Genomic DNA, 24,184 nt, shown 5'->3' on the forward strand with positions numbered 1-24,184 from the left:
GAGATCAATGGCCCTCGGAGAAAGGTCGGCATCACGACGACGAGGATGGCACACGGTGGCAGTGAAATCAGGGGGTCAGTGTACCGAGCCGTGTTGCGGTCGCAAGAAAGTGCTTTTCTGAGCGCGGAATCTGGGTCGGCGACCCACTTCGCCCCCCAACGAATTGGGTTACGCGCGACAAGGCCTCGTCTTTGGCCGGGCCGAGCCAGTGTCAAGGGTGACCCGTGTCAAGGGCGTCGGCGTCGCGACGTACGTCGGTATCTGCGCCGCGTGCGTTCTACGCCTTCGGCATTGAAAGTAAACGATGCGATCAATGTTTAATTTATCGGAATTATTGTGATGGGTTAGTTTCCATCGGTTAATCTTTTCGTATTTCTTTGTCATTGTAAATAATTCAATGAACTTAACCCATTTACTAATAAAATTTTAAGCGATTCTATTTATGTTAATCGCGTTGTATAAAATGTGATTAATAATTTAAATTGGTGAATCTATTTGTTTACATTTTCACTATATTTTTTATGAACATATTCGAATTCTGTGCAAATATTTGTTACAAAGAAATTAATTTTGTATATCAATTTCGACCAATAAGGAAAAACGAGATTATTTTATTCGTTTATCGTTTTATTTAATTTGTTGGTTAGATATATTTATTTTATTTTTGTTTAGGCCATTTATATTAAGTGTTTCAATATATTTTCGGGAATAAAAGGAACATTTCCAGAAACGGATATGAACAAATTAATGTATAGTTCCGAAAATGTAATATTTGGGGTTAAATTAGAACCCGGAACTTGGAATTGGATTGGAACAAAAATTGGCGTTAGTTAGAAAACGAGGACTGAAAATGATCGAATGGTAGATATTTAAAAAATATCGATATATCGATATATAGGCGAACACAATAGTTGGTATCGAATCACGCAAAATTCATTTGATGTCCGGGGGGAGATATTCCAAACTAGAAGTTCGATAATGTCTTCAAACAATCTTTGGTTTTTAATATCGCCATTTCACTTAGCAACTAAAAATTCAATATTCTCATTTACTACTTTCGATACATTTTGAAAAATAAATATCGAAGACTTGGAAATTTGCTTCTCTAAGATGGTGCATATGGACGAGACAAAAAAAATTGAACCTACTTAAAAAAAAGGAACTCACTAAAAATTAAAACATAATCAAACTTTTTAAAGATTTTTAACAGAAAAAAAACAATATGAACATAATAATCGCTGTAATAAATAAATAAAAATAAACTAAGAGATTATCACCCTTATTTTTATTTTAACCTATCTACTACACGTATATTCTACTATATACACACAATTTAGCTTAATACCTTCCTAAATCTATTTATCTATTTACAATATTATTTTAACTACTACTAACTGATCACTGTGAAGCCGGCGCCGAGCCACAAATCAGATTTGTTTTGTTCGTAATTTAATTTTAAGAACCCAAACTGTTATATTAATTTAGATGTTATTTGTAGATAATTTAATTTTTTGTATATGTCACAAAATTATATTATTAATTTTGTATTATTTGGGATCGGCACTTCAAACTTCAAAGTGATCGGTTGGTAGTAATTAAAATAACATTGTACAAAAATATACAACGGAACATGGAACCTGTTCCTTTTTCAAGTCGGTTAAATATAAGACTAAAATCTCCCTTTTTCGAAGTATTGGTAAGTTAAACCTTATTTTATGGTTCCGACACTTAAACACTGTTGTAATCAGCGGAGGTTCCTTAATAAGTGCACAGATGCACGTGGACCCACAAATTTAATCCTCCTCTTGAAAAGAAAATTAATTAAATTATTTCCTGTCATTAATTTAATAATTCTTTTTATGTAAAAAATAACATTCATAATAGATTTAAAATTAATATACAAAAACTTTGACGAATTTCTTATCTGACGGTAAGCGGAAAGCTTAAACCTATCAATTATTTCAAGAACAAAACTCCATGTCCTCAAATCACAAGACGCTTATTATACGTAACATGAGAAATCCAGATGTTTGCTTTGCTCTGCGCTGGTTGCGGGAATCTTCGTTCACTACACATGGAAATATTAGATCTGATTGGTCAATCCTCCGCCGTCAGCACCCCGTTTTAATCGGAGCAGCCGATTATTTATGCTGGCATGTGTGCAGATGAAATCAGGACACTTGTAGCTCGCGGAATAATCTGTATTGAATCGGGAATTTTGATAAAATGACGGGAAGTTTTTTTTTACCTAACGATGTGCACCCCCAAAGTATCGAACCACGCGCCGCCGCTGGCTGCACTGTGACATCTATAAGTTTGACATCATTCAAATGCCATGCTTAAGACAAATTCTATATGTTTAACAGGTCAATTGAACAGGCCTACCACACACAAAATACATTTTTTTGGCAAAAATACTTGTGGCCGTTTTTCGGCGATTTCATCCTAGTGAATGAAAATTATACCATGCGCATCCCAAAATACAGACGCCATAACCTTGCCAGCCTACTGAGGGGTTTTCCCACGCTTTGGAGCGGGTTCAACGTGTGCAGTGCACTCGGATAACTGCCGATTGGACTTCGGAGTGAAATGATGGAGCTATGTTTCATCGATAGTTACATATCGACGCAAAAACTTGGGTTTATTACGCTTGATCATCTTCAAACATTGCTCATAATTATCAACTCGTCGTTGTTTTTGGTCAAAAGTGAGCTTGCGCGGCACTCACTTTGCACAGAGCTTTCTCATACCCAAATATTCGTGAATGATATGATGTGCTCGTTCAGTTGATATCTTTAGAGCGTCTGCTATTTCATTCAATTTAAATTTACAGTCATTCAAAATCATTTTGTAAAGTTTTTAAATGTTTTCGTCAGTAACAACTTCTTTTGGCGTCCACTGCGTTCACCGTCTTCGGTGCTCATTTCACCACGTGTAAACTTAACATACCAACCTTTGATGGTTGATTTTCCTGTGGCAGTATCCGGAAACTCGGCATCAAGCCAAGTTTTTGCTCCAACTGTATTTTTTCCCCTTCAAAAAGCAATATTATATCAACACGCGAAATTCCTTTTTATTCATTTTTTTTCACAATAACAAAAGTTGCTTGACTCAAAATGCTATAATTCACAAACTAATGATCCGACAGCTGTCAATTTTATACATGCATCTTTTGAGAATGTAACTAAAAAACATAAAAACATTTAATTCTAGTAGCGCCATCTGTGTGTCAAGCCGGACTTGTTAATTGACTGCTATCTTTGGAAACGCATTAAAAGTGAAGTTACTCGGCCGCGAAATTGACTGCATTATGAAATCGACCTTCTGGATGGAAAATAGAGCAAGCAGCTCCGAGAAAGACGTAGACTAAAATTATAGAAAACGTAGTTATTTTTCCTTTTGGTGAAAATAGTATGTTACAAAAACCATTTTTTTTTAAATCTGTCAAATAACCTATATATATATATATATATATATATATATATATATATATATATATATATATATATATATATATATATATATATATATATATATATATATATATATACATTCATGTAAGTACTGAGAATTTGATAATGTCGTTATGGTTTTATGAGAAAATCTTAACGTTGGTCACTGATCAATCGGCAGGTTTTACAAATTGCTACATGTTCATTGTTCATATCGTTTAAGTTCATAGTTAGGAGCTTATGTTAAGCTGTAGGATTAACTTCAAATGCTTAAAATAGATATAACATTAGTTTTACATAATTTTTTATTCGAATATTACATTAATTGGCGTGTGTTAGACTAAATGATATTCTAAAAAATAGTATTATTCATTATATCATATTTACTCAACTAAATTATAGTTTGCTTCAATAATCCAAAGGAAAATGTATTATATAACAGCTTATTAGGTGCAAGAATAAATTAAACATTTATTTTAATGTTTTATTGAATTGTATATTAACATATTATTAGATATAGTGTATATTTTTAGAAAAAGTATTAAAATTGTATCAATTATATACTATAGCAAAACTATTTTCTCTAAAGTAACTATAAGTCTTTAAATAGTTTTATTCACATCATGTCATATCGCATGTATAGGCAGTTGTATGTTGTTGATGTTCCATTAGTGTTCCGGGATTTCATTCGCGTTTGCTTCCTAGAAGAACCTTTAATATCTTGAACGCGTTTCGACAAAATCTCATCGATCACCTTCAGGTTTTGGTTCTTTGTTCCTTACATCTTATTACATGAGCCAAGCTGAATTGTTCAACTTTGATCAGCTACGTTTGATTGTATCACTAAAGTATTTGAACGAAGTTCTTAAAATTTTGGTGGTTTTTGAAAGATTGTATTAATTTAATAACTGGACACTGGCAGCGGATAAAAAAAATAGAAGTTATCCTAATATACCATGCTCATAAATACCCGATTAAACCCCGTTCAATTACTTTATTGGCTATAATTGTTTTAGAAATAGTTCAAAATGTTATCAATTTTATAAGACACTGTTTTATTTTGTCAACAATGTTGTAGAACTTTGTTTTAGTTGCGTTGGATTATTAGTTGCTTTAGTGTGTTAGTGCAACCCCATATTTACACACCATAGGTCCAAATTGGTTTTATGATTGCTTGATAAACTAATCTATTTGATTTTAGGTCAAGTTGAGAGTATTTTTCGACTAACCAGTTGTTTGACTTAGAGTCTAATCTACTCTGCTTTTTGTCTAACATGATGTTTTCAATTCAATCTACCATCGAGGTATATTCCGAGGTATTTAGCTGATTCCGGTTGAGGAATAGGGCATCCACCAAGTGATATATTTAGGTTTGTGTCATTTTGCCGCAACGCAAAATTAATATGGACGTATTTGGAGCTATTATGCTGTATTTTCCAGTCTCTATTCCATTTCTAGATCATTTTGACCGCTACTAGTACTATTCATACAGCCTTAGACAGAGATACATCTTTCGCCATGATAACTGTATCTTCGGCAAATGTTCCAAGTGCTGTTTATTTTGTTGTTGAGATATCAGCAGTATAGAGCAGATGTTAGTTAGGAGTTAGTTTTAAGCGTTAGAAAGCTAAATTTTCTTTCTAAAAGATTTGATTACAGCAGCCGACAGCAATACCGCGGTAGCAATTTGCTCATTTTATGGATACCATACTCGGTCAAACGCTTGTGCGATGTCCAGGAATATTGCAGGGCAATATTTTTTTTTTCAAATGCCTTTTCAACAACCGCCGTGCGTTTAGTCGGTTGGTGATTTCTAAATCGATACTTGAAATCTGGTATTTATATAAGTGGTTTAATACGTTTTAATAGCAGTTTCTCAAATAATTTTGATATCGCAGGTCGCAGCGAAATAGGTCTATAAGATCCAGCTTTTTGTGACGGTTTCTCAGGTTTTTTAAGCATAATTATCCGAGCAACATTAAGGAAAATGGTTCATTCTCAAACAGGCATTGAATATATATGTCAACATGATTGTTGCTTTTCATGGCAGCCCTTTCAATAAATTTGGTGAAATATCAACAATTCTAGGAACCTTTTTAGGGTAGCTAATTAGTAACAATATATTGAGATATATTTTATTAATCAGACACATAATAAACATGAAGAATACTACAAAAACGTCATACTTCGTTCGTTTTCGACCTCAACCGAATTTCTATTATCGTTGGCGACTCATATTTCATTAGAATGATGAACAACGAAACAAATAATAATAACACTATTAATAAAGATATATTATTCCCATGACTTCTTTTTCACCAGCTAATTACGCTTATTGTCTATTTATATCCGTTCATTCATTCAAGGCACTCAATTTTTTCCATGGCGCGGTACGCATTTTAAAACGAGTTTCATTCCCCATTCTTTCGGTGATTTCGCACATTTTATCGGTCATTTTAATTGAATTCCAAGAAGTGTAAGTTCGTTCGTTCGCTCGTTTAACGAGCTTATAATTTTCGAGATAGAGCCGACGAACAATGAGGACAAGGTTAAAAATATGTTACATTTATTTATATCCCAGAAATTAGCGTATTCTTTCGCTATTGAATTTTTATAGCGCGGGATATTTTTGCCGATAGTGGTCGCTCGTGTTGAAAGAATGATCGGACGAGCACGTGTTGATAGGGTATTGTTATGGGTTCAAAGATGAGAGACGGTTTCATTTGTAGATATTTACGTGTTTATCTATGTTGTGAGTAAGGTTCTTGCTTCGTGTTGTCTGGGTTACGTACTTTGTTCGTTTGTTGCGTATTCTTGTTTAGGTTTTTGGGTTTGACTTGTTTTATCTGCGGTGCAGAAGGTGCATTGGTTATATTAGTTTCGTTTTACCGATGTTCTCAGGTTACTTCGAAAAATCTAATAATATTCTATATCCCGTGCGTATATAATTTAAAAATGAACTTTTCATGTTCTTTTCATGCGGCAAGACGGCCTCCATAAATTTGCTATAGCCGCGAGTTCGAATCCTGCTGGGGCATGGTCGTAAATCCGACAAGGAAAATTATCGTAGTAGGACCGGATATTATATCACTTAATTAGATTAAGCTGAATCGGCTAAATACCTCGACATACATCTTGATAGTAGGTTAAATTGGAAACATCGTGTTAGGCAAAAGGCAGAGCAGATTAGGCATACTTATTAAAAGAACAATATTTCCAACAGTATTTACGCTTGGATGGTGTATAGATGATAAGCAACCCTCTATAAATGTTGTCAGCGTATAGCCGAGCAGATAGATAATTTCAGAATCTGCTTTATGATGAAAATATGTTTTAACACATGTATTACATTTTCAGTAGATTTGCTATCGTTCACATGATTTGTAAATTTCAAAAGTTGTTTATAAATAATACAAATTATGAGGCATTTATAAATGTCAATAATACTCTCCTCACATATTTCATCCAATCTGGTTCATCTGGATTTCATCTATCATTGGATACTTTTTAGCCAGTATGAGACCCCGTCTATTATTTTTCCAATTGTAATACTGATAGTATATCGTACCTGGTTATGTAGCATTCCAATTCTATTAGCTTGTGCACCTAGAATATACCGTCCTATTATTAGTGCGTGGGACCGTTTTAATGCATTTAGGTGTATGATACAATTAATTTGCTGTTTATTCTAAATATTTATAATAATACCAGAATGTTGAATCTAGATATATTTAAGCGATTTATCTTGATAAGATCAGAAATATATTTTATACATTACATGGATATATACATGCAAACTATTTCAAGAACTAACACTCCCTAAATTTCTTTAAAGGGCACTTAACTAAATTTATTTTCCACTAAATTTTAATATTCAACAAAGTATTAATCAGTTTAAATTAGTACATCACTGAACGTTATAACAAAAGTATCATGAGTATCATTATTTTCAGAACTGCAACAACTTGAAACAACTCAGAAGAGCATCACATATAAATATTTTTATTGATTTTTATTTACTTTTATGTTATAATCATAAACATGGAATATTAAATGAAGTACACATATTTGCATATCAATTCAATAATTAAAATAATTCATAAAAAGTTTAAATAATAAACTCATCATATAGTTTCATATTTTATTGCATTCATCGTTAAACACCTTAATATTTATCAACGGTTTAAAATGTTTACCAAATTACCGTTAATAATTTATAATTTCTTCTATTTATTCCATTTGTTCTAACCAGGTAAATTAAATAGTTAGTCTCTCTTTATCTACATATTTTCATTATGTAATTTATGTATTCATATAATTTTTATGTTTTAGACATATTTTTTTACCTAAAATATATATTGAAAGACAATAATGAAAGACAATATAAAAAATCTACATTTTTAAATAAATTATTATCTTTATCTACATTTTTAAATAAAATTGCATCGTTCTTTCCTTATTTATTCCACCATTCAAATTCGAATTTCAAGCATGTTCTGTTCGTTCAAAATGAATAGTCCTTCAAAATAAGAATATTGTGTTTCACTAATAAAAAATTTCATTGACCATGTGGAATTTAAGTTTATCCTAGCTCTATTGTTAACCTGTTAGCGACGTTTTCAAAAATGTTTTTTTTAGAAATGCCAAGCATGTTCTGTCGTATCTTTTCAATTCTATCCAGGGTTATAAGAGTCCTTCAAAATTGGAATATTATAAAGAAGTTATCTCTATGTAATAATATATAATGATAAAGTTATACTTTTAAATGAACACAAAATATCAATTGAGATTGATTATTTGTCATTATTATTATATTTTATTCTATCCAATCATGAACACATTCAAACATCAGTTCAATAATAATCAATCATAGCGTATCATCAATCTATAAAAAACTACTGATCTCATCAGTCCGACGACCGTATAAGCGCTTCCACATATAAATCTCGCAAGTTCAATCCACCCCATTCTGTCTGCAGAAAAAGCCTTATTTGTGAAAGAACTCGTTTGATGGTATTCGGTTTGAGTTCAAATGAAAGGTCGCGGTAGACATTTCATTTTTTTCTTTTAAAGGTTACTTGCCGAGGTAAATGAATTAAAATCAATTTTTGCGGTCAGTCCCCATCATCTAAGTTCGTTGCCATTTGGATAAAGTTATACCGTCGACCGAATCGACGACTACTAGTTTGGCGCGGGTCCAGACGTTGCGTGATCTCATATTTTTATTTATTTCTTTGGGTGTTTTGATAATAGCATCGCTCGGACCATCACGAAACTTATCTCAATTTCGATTTCATTTATAATAACCGGTTCCTAATATTTAATTAAGAATCGATTATAGTAATACTATTTCGTATTTTATTAAGGATTTGCGGAAAATTTTTGAATAATAATATATTTGTGGTTAATTGATAACTTGTGTGATTTGGACGATATAGATGTGACGACTTGATATACATACGTTATACAGTAAAAAATGAGATATTTGTCAATATAACAAAAATGATTCAATTATTTATGGATATTTACTGTTTCTTTTAACTTAATGTCTTCGATCTTCAAATATATATATATATATATATATATATATATATATATAGATTTAAAAAGAAAAATATTTTTATAAATTACGAGTAAATTTTAAAAAATATTGATACATCGTAGAAAAAATATTAATATTTTTTTACAGAAACTATGAGAAATATCAATATTTTAAGAAAAAATTGAATATATTTATATATTGACCAAAAAAATATCGATATTCTCTAATTATTCCAAAAAGTAGTGAAATATTAAATAAAGCTTTCAAATTAATATATATATATATATATATATATATATATATATATATATATATATATATATATATATAGATTTAAAAAGAAAAATATTTTTATAAATTACGAGTAAATTTTAAAAAATATTGATACATCGTAGAAAAAATATTAATATTTTTTTACAGAAACTATGAGAAATATCAATATTTTTAAGAAAAAATTGAATATATTTATATATTGACCAAAAAAATATCGATATTCTCTAATTATTCTAAAAAGTAGTGAAATATTAAATAAAGCTTTCAAATTAAGTACCGAAATGCACTAAATCTTCAAGATTAAATATCAATTTTAAAGGTTTATTAAAATTAATAAAAAGGTTTTTATAATGTTTAAGAAATATATATATTATTATTTTGAAAAAATATCGGCTAATTATTTATTTACTATAATAATAACTATTCATTTATTTATTATAAAACTGTTGAGCTGCCATCTGGTATGGAACAGTGTGAGAATAGTTTCCTAAATCCTAAGGAATTTTGTCCCATTCTTGTACCAAGGCATCCGTCAATTGCTTTAATGATGTCAGAGATAGAAAGCTATTCCTCACTCTCTGCTCTAAAACTTGAAGATGTTAAAAGATATTCTGTCCTCAATCCAAGATAGCAATCGCTTACAACTTCATTATTGAGGATGTCGAGATGCAAATAAGAGAGACAGCTGAATCATCATTTGAGACAGCTATAATGCAGCTCAAATGATAACGGAACTTCTTTCGGAGTCACCGATTCATAAATTCAATCGTTTGTAGGAGACAATATAAACAATGATTCATCGGACAAAACCACATTCTTCCAATGATCAAGTGTTTAGGCTTTATAATCTTTGTACCACTCCTTTTGTAGCTTGGAGTTGGTTTCCGTTATACAGGGTTTAGCAATCGCAGTTTTTCCATGAATTTTAACTTTGTGGAGCTCCCGCATTTACGTTTCTGTCATTAGTGTTACTCAAGTGAGTGTTGAATCTTTGTTCCCTTGAATCTTTTTAATTTTCGCCAGTTTCTGTCATTTAACTTTGGGTTTCACCTACAAGTCCTTTTCGGCGATAATGTTTTACCATATTTTGTGCGTGCACTACTTTCTGGGATATTGTCTTTTGTTAAACGTTTCAACAGCTAAACTGTTTCAACAGCTGAAACTGTGCAGAACAGAGTGCGTGTGTTTTACGCACTCAAATATAACTTACAAGACTTGTTATGTTTGATAATTCCCACGGAAGCAGTGTCGCTTATGCAATGTGTGACCTGTGTGTGACAAAGTGTTTTATTAGTAGATTTTTTCAAATTAAACAATAAAAGTACTTTTAACAAAAAATGATCCGACTTCAAAAAAAAATAATAATAAGGAATTCGCTAAAAAGTAAAAAAATAATAAAACTTAGATTTGTAACTCAAAAAAAAGACATTATAAATTAAAATATGTACCTAATGATCGTTGTAATCTTATATATAAAAATGAATCGCAAAATATGTTCCTAAGCGCATAACTCAACAACGCCTGGACCAATTTGGCCAAATCTTTTTTTAAAATGTTCGTTGAAGTTCAGGGATGGTTTTTACGGCGAGAAAAATTAGAATTATTGCTGGAAAAACCCTAAAAATAGCCCTTTTTGTTTGAATTTGTTTCGTGTATCAGTTGACAATTCATCTGTCATCTGTCAAAAGTCATCTGTAACAGACAACTTTTTTTTTTTAAATTTGATATGACTTGAACTCAAATCCTTTTAATCCGTACGAATTGTTTTATTTATTTAAAATTTTTTATTTGTTTAAAATTTAATTCAAATTTTAAATAAATAAAACAATTCGTACGGCTTAAAAGGATTTGAGTTCAAGTCATATCAAATTTAAAAAAAAAAGTTGTCTGTTACAGATGACTTTTGACAGATGACAGATGAATTGTCAAGTGATACACGAAACAAATTCGTATATCGTGTTTTGTGCAGAGTGTTTAGTTAGTTAGTGTTCGTTTAGTTCGTGATTAGTGAAAAAATAATTTATATTTGATATGCCTCCTATAAGACGAAGCAATTTAGGTAGAAGAACCAGAAATGCTATAAACCAAGCTAATTACCGATCTAATCGTACTGCACAAGAACGTGACGACGGAAATGAACGTGAAAGAATTCGGATATCACAAACGCGTGAAGCGCGAGCGCGACATTCAACTAATAATCGCGCAAGTTTGAATCCAGCTGCTTTCAGTTACGATGTGTCAATTGACTACAGTAACTACCAATGTGTTGTTATTGGTTCTATGAACTTGGTTTGCTCACACTGTAAGGCATTAAAATACAAAAACGAAGCCAATGGATTGTGTTGCGCAAATGGTAAAGTGAAATTGATACAATTGGATCCACCACCAGAACCATTGTACTCATTGGTTTCAGGAATAGGAACAGATTCTATACACTTTTTGACACATATTCAACAATATAACAATTGCTTTCAAATGACTTCATTTGGGGCAACAAATGCAGTTCGGGAAAATTTTATGCCAACTTTCAAGGTATGTATTATAGCAGTTACTCATAATTATTTTAGCGAACAAAATTTTCTGTCACCAAAGTTAAGATGTGTTACTAATCTTCAATTTCTTAATCATTACGAAATATATCACTTAGTCATCATATTATATGGTGATTCAGTTTCAGTGACACTTTTATTATATTTTATATTTGATAGATATTAGTTAAAACTAAATATATACTTTTTAAGATCAAATATTATTTAAGTTTGATCATTGACAATCCATTAATTTATACCACACCATAATATTTTTTTTATTTACAGATACAAGGGCAAATATATCACAGAGCAGATTCACTGTTACCAGTGTCAGATAGCGACAACAAATTCCTGCAAATTTATTTTATGGGCAATTCACCACAAGAAATTGATCTGCGTTGTGCACATAACAATTTAGTAAAAAGGTCTATTGTAGAACAATTACAAACTTTATTTCATCAACACAATCAATTGATTATATTGTTTAAAACTGCCCTGGATCTGATGCCATCCGATAATCACAAAATTGTAATCAGAGCTGATAAAACACCTGCAGGTCAACATACAAGACGTTTTAATGCACCAACTATTGATGAAGTTGCTATCGTTGTAGTTGGAGAAAACTTGGAATCCCGTGATATTGTTTTACATCGTCGGAATTTTCAATTACAACCTATAAAGGAAACACACCGCTCATATGATGCACTGCAATATCCCATTATATTTTGGCAAGGTGAAGATGGCTACGATTTATCAATAAAAATGATAAATCCCATTACAGGTAACTAAAATATTAGTTTAGCTATGGCGATAATATTTCAGTCACTATATTATGTATTTTAATTTTATATTTGAATGTTATTAAAACAAAATCTGTTTACAGGTTCTGAAACCAACAAAAAAGTCAGTTCAATGAACTATTATTCATACCGCCTAATGATTCGGGAAAATGCAGATAATCACATATTGAAATGTCGGCGATTATATCACAAATATGTTGATGACATGTATGTTAAAATTGAAACGGAGAGATTAACATTCATCAGGTTGAATCAAACCAAACTCCGATCTGAAGAGTATATTCACCTTCGAGATGCGATTAATACTGATGGAAATGCACAGAATGTCGGTCGGATGACTATTCTTCCAGCAACATACATCGGAAGCCCTCGGCATATGCACGAATATGCTCAAGATGCCATGTCGTATGTTCGTCATTATGGTACAGCAGATTTGTTCATCACATTTACATGCAATCCGCAATGGATAGAAATTAAGCAGGAGTTATTACCTGGGAAATCATCCATTGATCGTCATGATATTACAGCCAGAGTCTTTAGACAAAAGTTGAAATCTTTAATGAATTTCATCGTAAAACATAATGTGTTTGGTGAGACACGCTGCTGGATGTATTCTGTGGAGTGGCAGAAACGAGGATTGCCACATGCACACATTTTGATTTGGTTGGTTGAAAAGATAAGGCCAAATGAAGTTGATGCAGTGATATCAGCTGAAATCCCTAATGTACAAGTAGATCCTGGATTGCATGAGGTAGTTATCAAAAACATGATACATGGTCCCTGTGGAACTCTTAATCAAAATTCACCGTGTATGATGGATGGTAAATGTTCAAAACGATATCCACGGACATTAATATCGGAAACAATTACTGGTAATGACGGTTATCCATTGTATCGTCGCAGATCGACAGCAGACAATGGAAAATCAACAATTGTCAAATTAAATTAACAAGATATTGAAATAGATAATCGTTGGATTGTTCCATATTCACCCATTTTATCAAAGACATTCAAAGCACACATCAACGTTGAATCTTGCCATTCAGTGAAATCGATTAAATACATTTGCAAATATGTAACCAAAGGGAGTGATATGGCTGTGATTGGAATTGGTGCAGAGAATTCTAATGATGAAGTTACCCAATACCAAATGGGCCGCTATGTCAGTAGTAATGAAGCAGTTTGGCGAATATTTTCTTTTCCTATTCATGAGAGACACCCTTCTGTTGTTCACTTAGCTGTGCATTTAGAAAATGGACAAAGAGTGTATTTTACAGCACAGAACGCAGTACAAAGAGCTGCTCAGCCACCATCTACTACATTAACCAGTTTTTTTGAGACATGCCAAAACGATGATTTCGCACAAACATTGCTATATTCTGAAATGCCAAAATATTATACCTGGAATCAATCCTCAAGGAGATTTATACGACGGAAACAAGGAAAACCAGTTCCAGGATATACAGATGTATATTCCACCGATGCGATTGGCCGGATTTATTCAGTACATCCAAGCAATGATGAATGTTTTTATTTACGACTGCTATTAGTCAATGTACGTGGCCCAACATCATTCCAACAGTTACGAACTGTTGATGGTGAATTGTGTGGATCCTACAGAGAAGCCTGTCAACGTTTGCAATTGCTTGAAAATGACGCTCATTGGGATCAAACTCTCAATGATGCTGTAATATCATCACACGCTCATCAAATACGAACATTGTTTTCTATAATCATATCTACATGCTTCCCATCAAACCCAATTGATTTGTGGATGAAGTACAAAGATTATATGTGTGATGATATTTTGTATCAAATACGGAATAGAATGGGAAATCCAAATATACAAATCAGTGAAGAAATTTACAATGAAGCATTGATTTCAATTGAGGACATGTGCTTGATAATGTCAAACAAACTATTAATTCAATTAGGCCTGACCGCGCCGAATCGTCCAATGCATGACGCTTTTAACCAAGAGTTGCATCGAGAAAGACTGTATGATCTCAACGCTTTGAAAGAATTAATTCAAACAAATCTTCCACTGTTAAATGAACAACAGAAGTATGTATTTGAAACTCTTATGAAAGTAACAAATGATGAAACTGGAGGGATTTATTTCTTAGATGCACCTGGTGGTACAGGAAAAACTTTTTTTATTTCATTAATATTAGCAACAATTCGCTCACAAAATAAAATTGCACTTGCACTCGCTTCGTCGGGAATCGCAGCAACTTTGCTTGAAGGTGGTCGAACAGCCCATTCAGCACTAAAATTGCCATTAAATATGCAAAGCAATGAAACTCCAACCTGCAACGTTTCGAAGAACTCTGCAATGGCAAAGGTTTTGCAGCAATGTAAATTGATTGTTTGGGATGAATGCACGATGGCACATAAAAAATCTTTTGAGGCTTTAGACAGAACCTTAAAAGATCTACGTAGCAATAATAACCGATTTGGTGGTGCAATGATTTTATTAGCAGGAGATTTTCGTCAAACATTGCCAGTGATTCCACGATCAACGCCAGCTGATGAACTCAATGCATGTCTAAAGTCCTCCAATTTGTGGAAACATGTTAAAGTACTTCATTTAAGCAAGAATATGCGTGTCGAGTTGCAAAATGACCAATCTGGAAACATATTCTCTAAACAACTCATTGACATTGGTAATGGCAAATTTCCTATAGACATGTTGACGGCTTGCTTTTGCTATGACTATAAACAAGTCCCAGGGGCAATCATTAAGTGTTTGTGGTATTAATCTAGAAAACCCATGTTTCTCACATGGTCAATTGTATGTTGCCTGTTCCCGTGTTGGAAAACCATCAGATTTGTTTATCTATGCGCCAGGTAATCAAACAAAAAACATCGTATACCACAAAGCAATATAATGATAATAATAATAATAATTATGATTCACATGATTAACAATAAAGCGATTACTTACTTTTCAATCCTTATATATGTTTTATTTAATTATTTTTTATTCACAACGCCCTATCACCAGGGTGATGGTTCTGTTCAGGAGAATTTTTTAAAATACGTAGGCACAAAAATTGCCACATTACAAATCTTTTTGACAGGACGAAGTCTGTCGGGTCAGCTAGTAACTAAATAAAATAAACAAAAACCTTATTTCACCTATCTGCTACACGTATTTTATATTAAAATATATGCATATCACTTTTATATCTACCTAAATCTATTTATCTATTCACAATATTATTAACTATTAACTACTACAAATCCTAACTTTGAAGTCGGTGCCGAACAACAAATCTGATTTGTTTTGTCGGTAATTTAATTTTTTGTATATGTCACCTAATTATATTATTATTTTTGTATTGTTTGGGCTCCACTGACTTCAAAGTGATAAGTTGGTAGTACTGTTGTAAGTAATATTATAAATAGATAAATAGGTTTATATAGTGTGTATATAAAATTGTGTGTATATATTAGAATATAAAATACGTAGATAGGTTAAATGGTGTAGTAGAAAGGTTTTGGTTTATTTCTATTTAGTTATTATAACGATTATTATGTAAAAAATATTTTAACTTAGAATATTCTTTTTTTTGTGTTTTAAGTTTGATTATTTTTTAAATTTTTAGTTAATTTCTTATTTATTTTTTCAAGTCGGTTCAATTTTTTTTATTAAAAATTGTTTTTCTCATTTTAGTGTTAGATATTTACTCAATAAATTACGCAGTTATTTTATTTAATATCACTGTGGGTAGGCCAAGTAAAGGTGAAGCATGTAGGGAGAAAATAGGGATGAAGAAAGAGTTATTGAATATAAAGAGCGCTTCCAAGCCCCGGGGTCCGCTACTTAGCCTAGGTGATTTGACAAATGTTCTAACTAGACTAGAAAAAAAAATTATTGTCCGCTCCGGGAATTGAACCCGGCACCTTCGAACGATTTCCGATTATGTGTCATATCAGCTCAGCAATAACATTATAAACAACTATCTTATTATTTTAGATAAAAAATATGTGAATACTTTGTACGTGCCTTTGTCGTTTGAGCGTTTCCCTCGATTTCTCCTCCTTTCCCCCGTCAGATCCTAACTTGGTTCCAAAGGGACCACCTCGGAAGTGCACTCTTTCAAACAAAAAAAAAGAATTTTGGAAATGGTTCAAAATTGACTGAGAAATTGGCGAATATACATTAAAAGAAATATGTACAGTTGAACAGAGAACCTCCTCTTTTTTCAAAGTCGGTTAAAAAGTAATAAATGTCGAAAATGCAATTTTGTGCATTTCTTTAATGACGTCTGTTTTCTTTAAATTACACAGTAATATTTAATAAAAACTTGATATTTTATATATTTATATGCCAAAATCATGGAATTTAACAGGTAAGTTAGGATGTAGAGCAGTTGTTTATTAATTTTCGCCTTGCATTTCCACCAATGGTTGTACAAAACATATGCAAGCATCTAATATTTAAATATGTTTCTTGCTAAAAAGTAAATAATGTGTTTCTTTTTTCTTAATTCTGAAAATGTGTCGCTGCTTGTAACATTTATATGTAATATTATGAAGAAGTAATTTTGATATAGTTAACATCTGGGTTTGCTGAAAAAGTTGATTTACGGATCACCATGAAATATTGATATTTATTGAAACCTTTGGGTAAAATATTTTTAAATAATGGTTATTGTACAATCGGAAGCTAAATGATTTTAATTGTATAATACTGGCGAATGATTGATCAAAATCCACTTGTTTGGCATTAATTGCATTTCACAATGTTATAATACAGAATCCTCAAATATATATAAAATTATATTCAGACAAATGTATAGCTCTTGTGTTTTATTATTCTGCAGTATACGCTACGTCTATTGGGTGTTGCTAATTATTATTTACCAACGTCATTTTCTGATCAATGTAACTGAGATTATATACATATAAAACATATTTTAAACATAATGACGCAAGTAATATTAAATTACAATACCAGTTGGTCACAAAACACGCATTAGTATTAATATATTTTGTCAAATGGAGTGTTGCTGCTTTATTTAATGATGCAAACGTTGTCGTACGTAACTGGTGAGGGTCAGTTACCGATTAGTGAATTACTTGAATTTTTCTAAATATTTAAGGTGCCGTGAAATGTAGCACAATCAAAGGGTAAATTCTTTAAAAGCATTTATTTTTGTGTAAATCCTAATTATTTTGCGGACAATGTAGCATCCATTTTAAATAGCTGTTCTAAATGCATATGCAGTTCAATTTAAATCACTTTCATTAATCAAGCAGGTTGGTTCTCACATTTCAGCTTATTCTAAACATTTTCATTTTTGACTAAATAAAATGTAGATTTTGGAATGTTGCGAAAGTAGAGCGCTAGAATTTTCAATTTGAGGAAATCTGAGAAAATTAACTCAGATACAATTCGTATTCAAGATTTAACAGTATATATATTGTTGATAATTTCAGGTCTTTTATGTTTCATTTGATGTTTCAACAATAAATGGTCATCATTTATTTTTTATAATTAGATATTATTGCTCATACATAGTTTCAAATAATTTCTATTGCTCTTAAATGACTTTATTTTTGTTGATGTGAAAAAATGTGTACACTTTTTGAGTGACTTAAAAAATATATTGTGGTAATCTAGTTAATTGTTAATAATAAGCAATTTGTTTTTATCCTAATTTTCTACGATTTTAAAATTTAAAATTTCTTATTCTACGATAGACACTTTGGGCTTAATATCTATGTTATTGTTTTTCACTGAAGTAGATTAAATGATTGTTTGTCTGGGAGCTGGAGATCTTCAACATTGATGTACTGATGGAGATTATGTTAATTTTTTTGGCTATAGTTCTTGATAACGTTATCGATATTTTCTACCTTATTCAGGTTCTTATGGAGATTATTATTACTAATGCACTATGGATTATGAACAACTCCTCGCAGTACCTTATTTTGGAATCTTTCCATAATATTTCTATTGCCTTGACTGGTGCAACCCCACAGTGGAACACCATAAGTCTACACTGATTTCAAGACTTGTTAGTAAAAGTAAAGTAATTATATAAACTATTATATGCGGGCTGAGCTGAATATCTCGAAATAACCAGAATATTTTTTTGTTCTTCAGCTAGAGTTCTTCACATTTTTTCTTAAAATGTTCTTAGCTAAGGGATTACTTGTTGAGTTATATATACCGGCTTGTGTTTGATTCTTTTATTGGCGAAATCAATATACACTGATTTATTTTGCCATTTTTCTGTCCAGCATTGTATTTCGGCAATAACTGTTTGTAAATTTATGGTTGATTCATATTTTCATTGAATGTAGACAAGTCATCAGTGTATAGCAGGTAAAGAACGGGTTCCCTTACGCTTGTGGCACACCTGCTCGTATTTTTCTCAACAACAAGAATAGGCATGTCCTTGTTTGACTTCGAAGTGTCGATCAGTTATATAATATTTTAAGCTTTTTAAATATTGGTTAGGATGAAATATTTGGATCATATGCTTTAGACCGTCATACGAAACAACATTGAAACTATTTCAGAACACATTTTATTTTCTTCTATCTATTTTTCTATAACATCGGTTATAGATATATTAATAAGATGCTTTTCTCCAGTGATTAGTTTTATCCTTTTCAATAGAAATCTACGTTTCAAGTAATTTGGACCTTGTTGGTAATAGTGATATTGGTTTTCGTGGATTAGTAATTATACATTTTTGAGTAAATTAAGAAGTTTTTCTTGTGCTGATTTTGGGAGACAGAAGATATTATTTTTAAATTTAACATATCACACACCTCCAGTAATTTCTTTTCTTTATTATTTCTTTAAGATTATTTTGTAGCAATTAGATTCCTAGTAATATTTATCACAAATGTCAAATTTTTTATGTCTTTCGTCGTCATAACATTTTTCCTTCGAGTTGTTCCATCATGCATATCTGTTTAATCACGGTATTTCCTAATAATTAATACAATACAGGGGACATTTAGGTCCATTTTACTCAAATTGGAGAAGATAAATATCATAGCCAATAATAATGTGTTTGTGGAAAGTTAAATCCAAAAGGGTTTCAGATCCAAAAAGGATCCAGAAGGATCTCGATGAGGCCTGCATATGTTAATAAACTTCATACTATTTTGGCCTCTCTGTTACTAGTGTTATTTTTATCACTGAGCTGTCATCAGTAGGGCCCTGGGCTTCATCTAGATAACCAAAAACGGATCTTTTATTATCGCTGATAAATGCAAATGTTTGAAATTTTTTATCACATAAACGTATTTAATATAATTTTTATTTTGAACAACCAGGGCCGTATCAGTCTCATAATATAACACCTTCCTCTTAAAGAAGCTATCAAATGGATGTACGTGGTCACTTGACTCATCTGGACAACTTATAATTATAATAAAATTATTTATGAGTATCGCTTGTAACATACATTGGCTCGCTATTTTGGGTTTGATTTCTCTGGATATCGCTGTTATCGCAAATTTCAATGATGTTTTCATATATGGAATAGGTATTTTCAGTCTACTGTCATACTACAACAACAGTCTACAGTTGAACAACTCAGCTACTGCAATCCGCTTTTGCAACACGTTTTTTCAACACCCTGAAATGCAAGCTTCTGCCAAAAGTTCTGTGGGCTATATTAGTTTGCCTTTGGTGGGTTTTACTCTGATGCCAGGATTCATGGATTAAGGGTGTTTGTAAAAGCATAAATTATTTCAAATTGTAATAGCTTATGGTTGGGCGACTCTAAGCACCTTCAATCCACTTTTTTATCCATTTTCAATCCATATTTATTTTATACTTTTTTTGGGTATATTTTTATTAAAGCTGCTAAAATATTACTTATTATAGATGGTATCTTACATTTCGTTTTATACAAGCTGCATATTATATATCATCTCTTTTATTTTGAAAATAATTTTAACAATAATTGATTCTCATAACACAACACAGTTAATATAGCGCAATGGCCCCTAAAAAACAATATTAATATGAACGCTATTCAATCAAACGGCTGATGCTTATCTCGGTTTAATGATGCAAAAAATGGTCGTACGTAACTGGTAAGGGTCAGTTACCGGCAGGTGAATTACCTGAATTTTTATGAAAATCTAAGGACAACTACTTTAGAGTTCAACGATTTGAGCAAGCGCAGCGAAAAATTGGGTGTACTAGTACAGCTAAAGGTTAACGCTTTGATATAACCTCGTCACTTTCAACTGGCTGTAGATTCTTTTTGCATAAATTTTGGTGTGTGTAATTTAAGCGGTTTTTTTTCAATATTTACAAATGTTTTGTAGTTTTTTTTTATTTGTAATATTAACACAGTTATTTTATTTTAAATTGCTTTAAATAGATATAAATGTACTTTAAATATTTTTTATAAATTATTTGTCAATTTAAATTTAAAGTTATGTATACGTGAAATATGTAATGTTAAATAATTAAATTAACAAAAAATGTAACAATAATATAGTGAAATTTAATTTCAGAGCAATATTGAATGTTGCAGATTCTTTTCCATTTTCTTAGCTAGCTATGTAGAAATACTAAGTGGATTATTACCTACTAATGAAATCTGCTTTCGGGTGTTTCAGAAGATACCTCACCGTCAGTCTATAAGATGTCAAAAGTTAATACCCCATATAGTGTTAATACCTTTCGGTTCTCTTTCTTTATAATGTGTCATGTCTTTTTAGCTGTTATAAACTTAGTTTCTACATAGCGAGACCAGAAAGAAATCTGTTGCATTCTAAAAAGCTCATAATAACGTCTACGTAGCTAATTTCGGTCAATAATGCGCTTTGGATCTTACCAATTTCGCAATACTCTGAGCTCTATGTTATGTAGTGTATGTTAAGAAGCTATCTAAAGATGTATTGTTAATGAATACGCTACCCACAAAAATGTGTGTATGAAAAATATTTCAAATTGTTGATAATATCAATGACAAGTCAACTTTAAAACAACTTCAAATGGCTAATAAATATAGAATTAATTGATGATGGAAATTGAATATTGATTTCGTTCTTATAGTAGATGAAATATTAGAATGGTGCCGAGATTTTAATTCTACTTTATGTGATTACATGATTCTCCATAAACTTTTTGAAAAATCCAATATATGTTCTTTATTGTGGCACAAATCATCTAGTGGTTCTGTTAAATGGTCGAACAATCTGTTTGTGTTTCAGGAAAGCACTGGGCTATGACTTCGATTAAAACATGTATCAGATAATAACGAATAGTAGCTGAGGTATTTGCAAAACTGCTATTGAAAATATTAAAACAAATTATAAATTCCAGTGCCGCAAATTACAGTGCCAATCAATTTGGCATTATGGAAAATCATTTAACAATAGACCAAGGACATAGAACCATAGATGTCAAGACAGGCGTCACAGAGAAAATAACTAGGAAGATAAAAAAGTCTGCCAGCTATATCCCTATATGTAGCCCACAATAAGATTTTACATCTCAGTCAGAATCTTTAGAGTGAAGAGCAGGTCCATTCTACAATAGAATAAGCTAATGCCTATCACAATAGTAAGTGTATTGGGGCCAATCCCTTACTTACTTTTATTTTATTATGTGATATACCATATGATGATACTGAAATACTTACTGTTGGAGACAATAGTAAATAAGCAACCAGAATATTACAGCAAGCAAGTAACAATATAAGTAACTGGACCAAGACTTGGAGGTCATTGCAGTCCCTGTAGCATTACTATAGTTGAATATAATACAGTTTTGAGAATTATCACAAAAATAGTTTCTTGATCATCCAGAATTATCCAATCATAGCCTTTCAATTCTATCAATTATCTATTTAGGGAATAATGCGCTTAAGATTTCATTGTCTATAATTAAATTGCACTGCATTAAAACGTTTATAAGGTCCACTTGCTTGACTCGTGACAATTATCCTGAAGGCTATCCGGACGAACTACTTTTTTCTAAGCTTTTAATTCAGTAATTTCAGAGCTGAGAAAGAAGAGCAGAAAATTTAGAAGCGAATAATACAAAAGTATGAGTAGGACTTGACTGAGATACCTTAGAATAAGTTCACACATGTATTTTTTAATTGATGTTGGTTGAATTAATTTCTGGATTTACTACAATTTACTTTTTTAATCACTGCTTTTAACTAATAAAAAATAAATAATAAGAATATATTAACCGTCAATTTTACACCATGCTAGGCGACATTAATATAATCGTGATTCATATAAATGACAGTTATCTTATTTTATATAAAAAAAAACAGTCGTACGTAATTGAGAAGGGTCAGTTACGGACGAGTGAATTACCTGAATTTTTATGAAATTTAAGGACACCTACTTTAAGAGTTCAATGATTTCAACAGCATCGAGAAATTGGTTTAACTAGTACAACTAAAGGTTAATGATTATAGCCTTGTCACTTTCAACTGGCTGTAGATATTTTTTACATACATTGATTTTGGATATATACTTATTATTTCTGTTTATATAACTTATAGTACTCGTCTTGCTATGTATTAAACTGGTGTACATTATGTAATTGTTTTCGCAGTTCGATTAAAATTTTGTTATTTTATTTTATTACGATTAAGCTGTGTGGAAATATTACATATTATTATTATTACACGTGTCGTAGATAACTTATTTCAAATATATTTAATAATTCAAAATATGGCGTTTATTGACCTCAACTTATCTTCCTTTACAAAGCTAAGTATCTGTTCAGTATTCAAAATAAATATTTATGAAGTACGAATCTCTACATGATGCTAAGTGTATCAGGATTTCTCCTTTCAGTGTTATAAAAAACTTGTGTGATAAAAGACGATGTTTTAATAGACTTCTAGTCCACAAAAGTAAGTAATATAAAACATACCGTTTTAAGAATATTATGATATATAGTTTGTAGGTTAGGGTTGTATTTTATTATATTTACATTAAACTATTTCCAAACCACCTATGAGTTAGAGCTCTAGGTGCATTTGTTGGTGTATCCCCTAGAGGCCTAATCCACATAATTAACAATTGTATATACAAGTAATATATTTTACTTTCATTAGAGGGTATATTTATCTTTTACGCTTAGTTGTTGTGTCGTTCGGTATAGTGTTTACTTGTAAAAATATTTTGATATCACTGTAGTTCTAATTCGTTTGTTCTGTTAATACCTGTAATATTTCTTGATAAAACTTGATTTAATCACTTCATTCTCCTTAATGCCTTTGCCATATCTGCAAAACAGTTACTATTCTTTCTCTCCTGACACATTCTAATAATTGCTCATGTTTATTCTGAACAATTACACACATATCTGTGCACATTAATATTTTACACTCTACAATAAAATTTCCTATAGTTATCTTATATTAAATATATACTCATCTTAACGTGTTTCCATTCTCATCACACTATTTTAGATATTGGCACCATTGAAAATATCTAGAAATTTTCTATCAAGTGAATAAATAAGCTATTAGTTTCCAATATATCTAAAACATTTGTTCACATTTCTATCATTTATCAATTTATTCTTCAATGTATCTTATTAAGTTCATCCAAACCGAAGGCATT

General features: G+C 31.3%; 2 protein-coding genes across 4 annotated transcripts in view; both read left to right on the plus strand.

The window, feature by feature from the left end:
- phtm (cytochrome P450 enzyme phantom) overlaps positions 1-24,184 on the plus strand; it is a 242,542-nt gene that overhangs the window by 148,453 nt on the left and 69,905 nt on the right. Inside the window, exon 1 of one of the 3 annotated variants that reach the window (XM_076395664.1) lies at positions 23,329-23,469. The exons of the other annotated variants lie outside the window; for them this stretch is intronic. The gene's annotated coding sequence lies outside the window, so the exon portion shown is untranslated. Of the gene's footprint in view, positions 1-23,328; positions 23,470-24,184 lie in introns of those variants that run through there. 3 annotated transcript variants of the gene reach the window in all.
- Positions 12,083-13,547, plus strand: LOC143192001 (uncharacterized). The gene is made up of 2 exons (XM_076397462.1): positions 12,083-12,579; positions 12,682-13,547. Exons 1-2 carry the CDS (start codon positions 12,165-12,167, stop codon positions 13,545-13,547), a joined length of 1,281 nt encoding a protein of 426 aa, XP_076253577.1. The 5' UTR covers positions 12,083-12,164.

This window comes from Rhynchophorus ferrugineus, unplaced genomic scaffold (genome assembly GCF_030347505.1).
Source record: "Rhynchophorus ferrugineus isolate W39M unplaced genomic scaffold, kcgeb_rfMv2 rfM2, whole genome shotgun sequence".
Classification (NCBI taxonomy): domain Eukaryota; kingdom Metazoa; phylum Arthropoda; class Insecta; order Coleoptera; family Curculionidae; genus Rhynchophorus; species Rhynchophorus ferrugineus.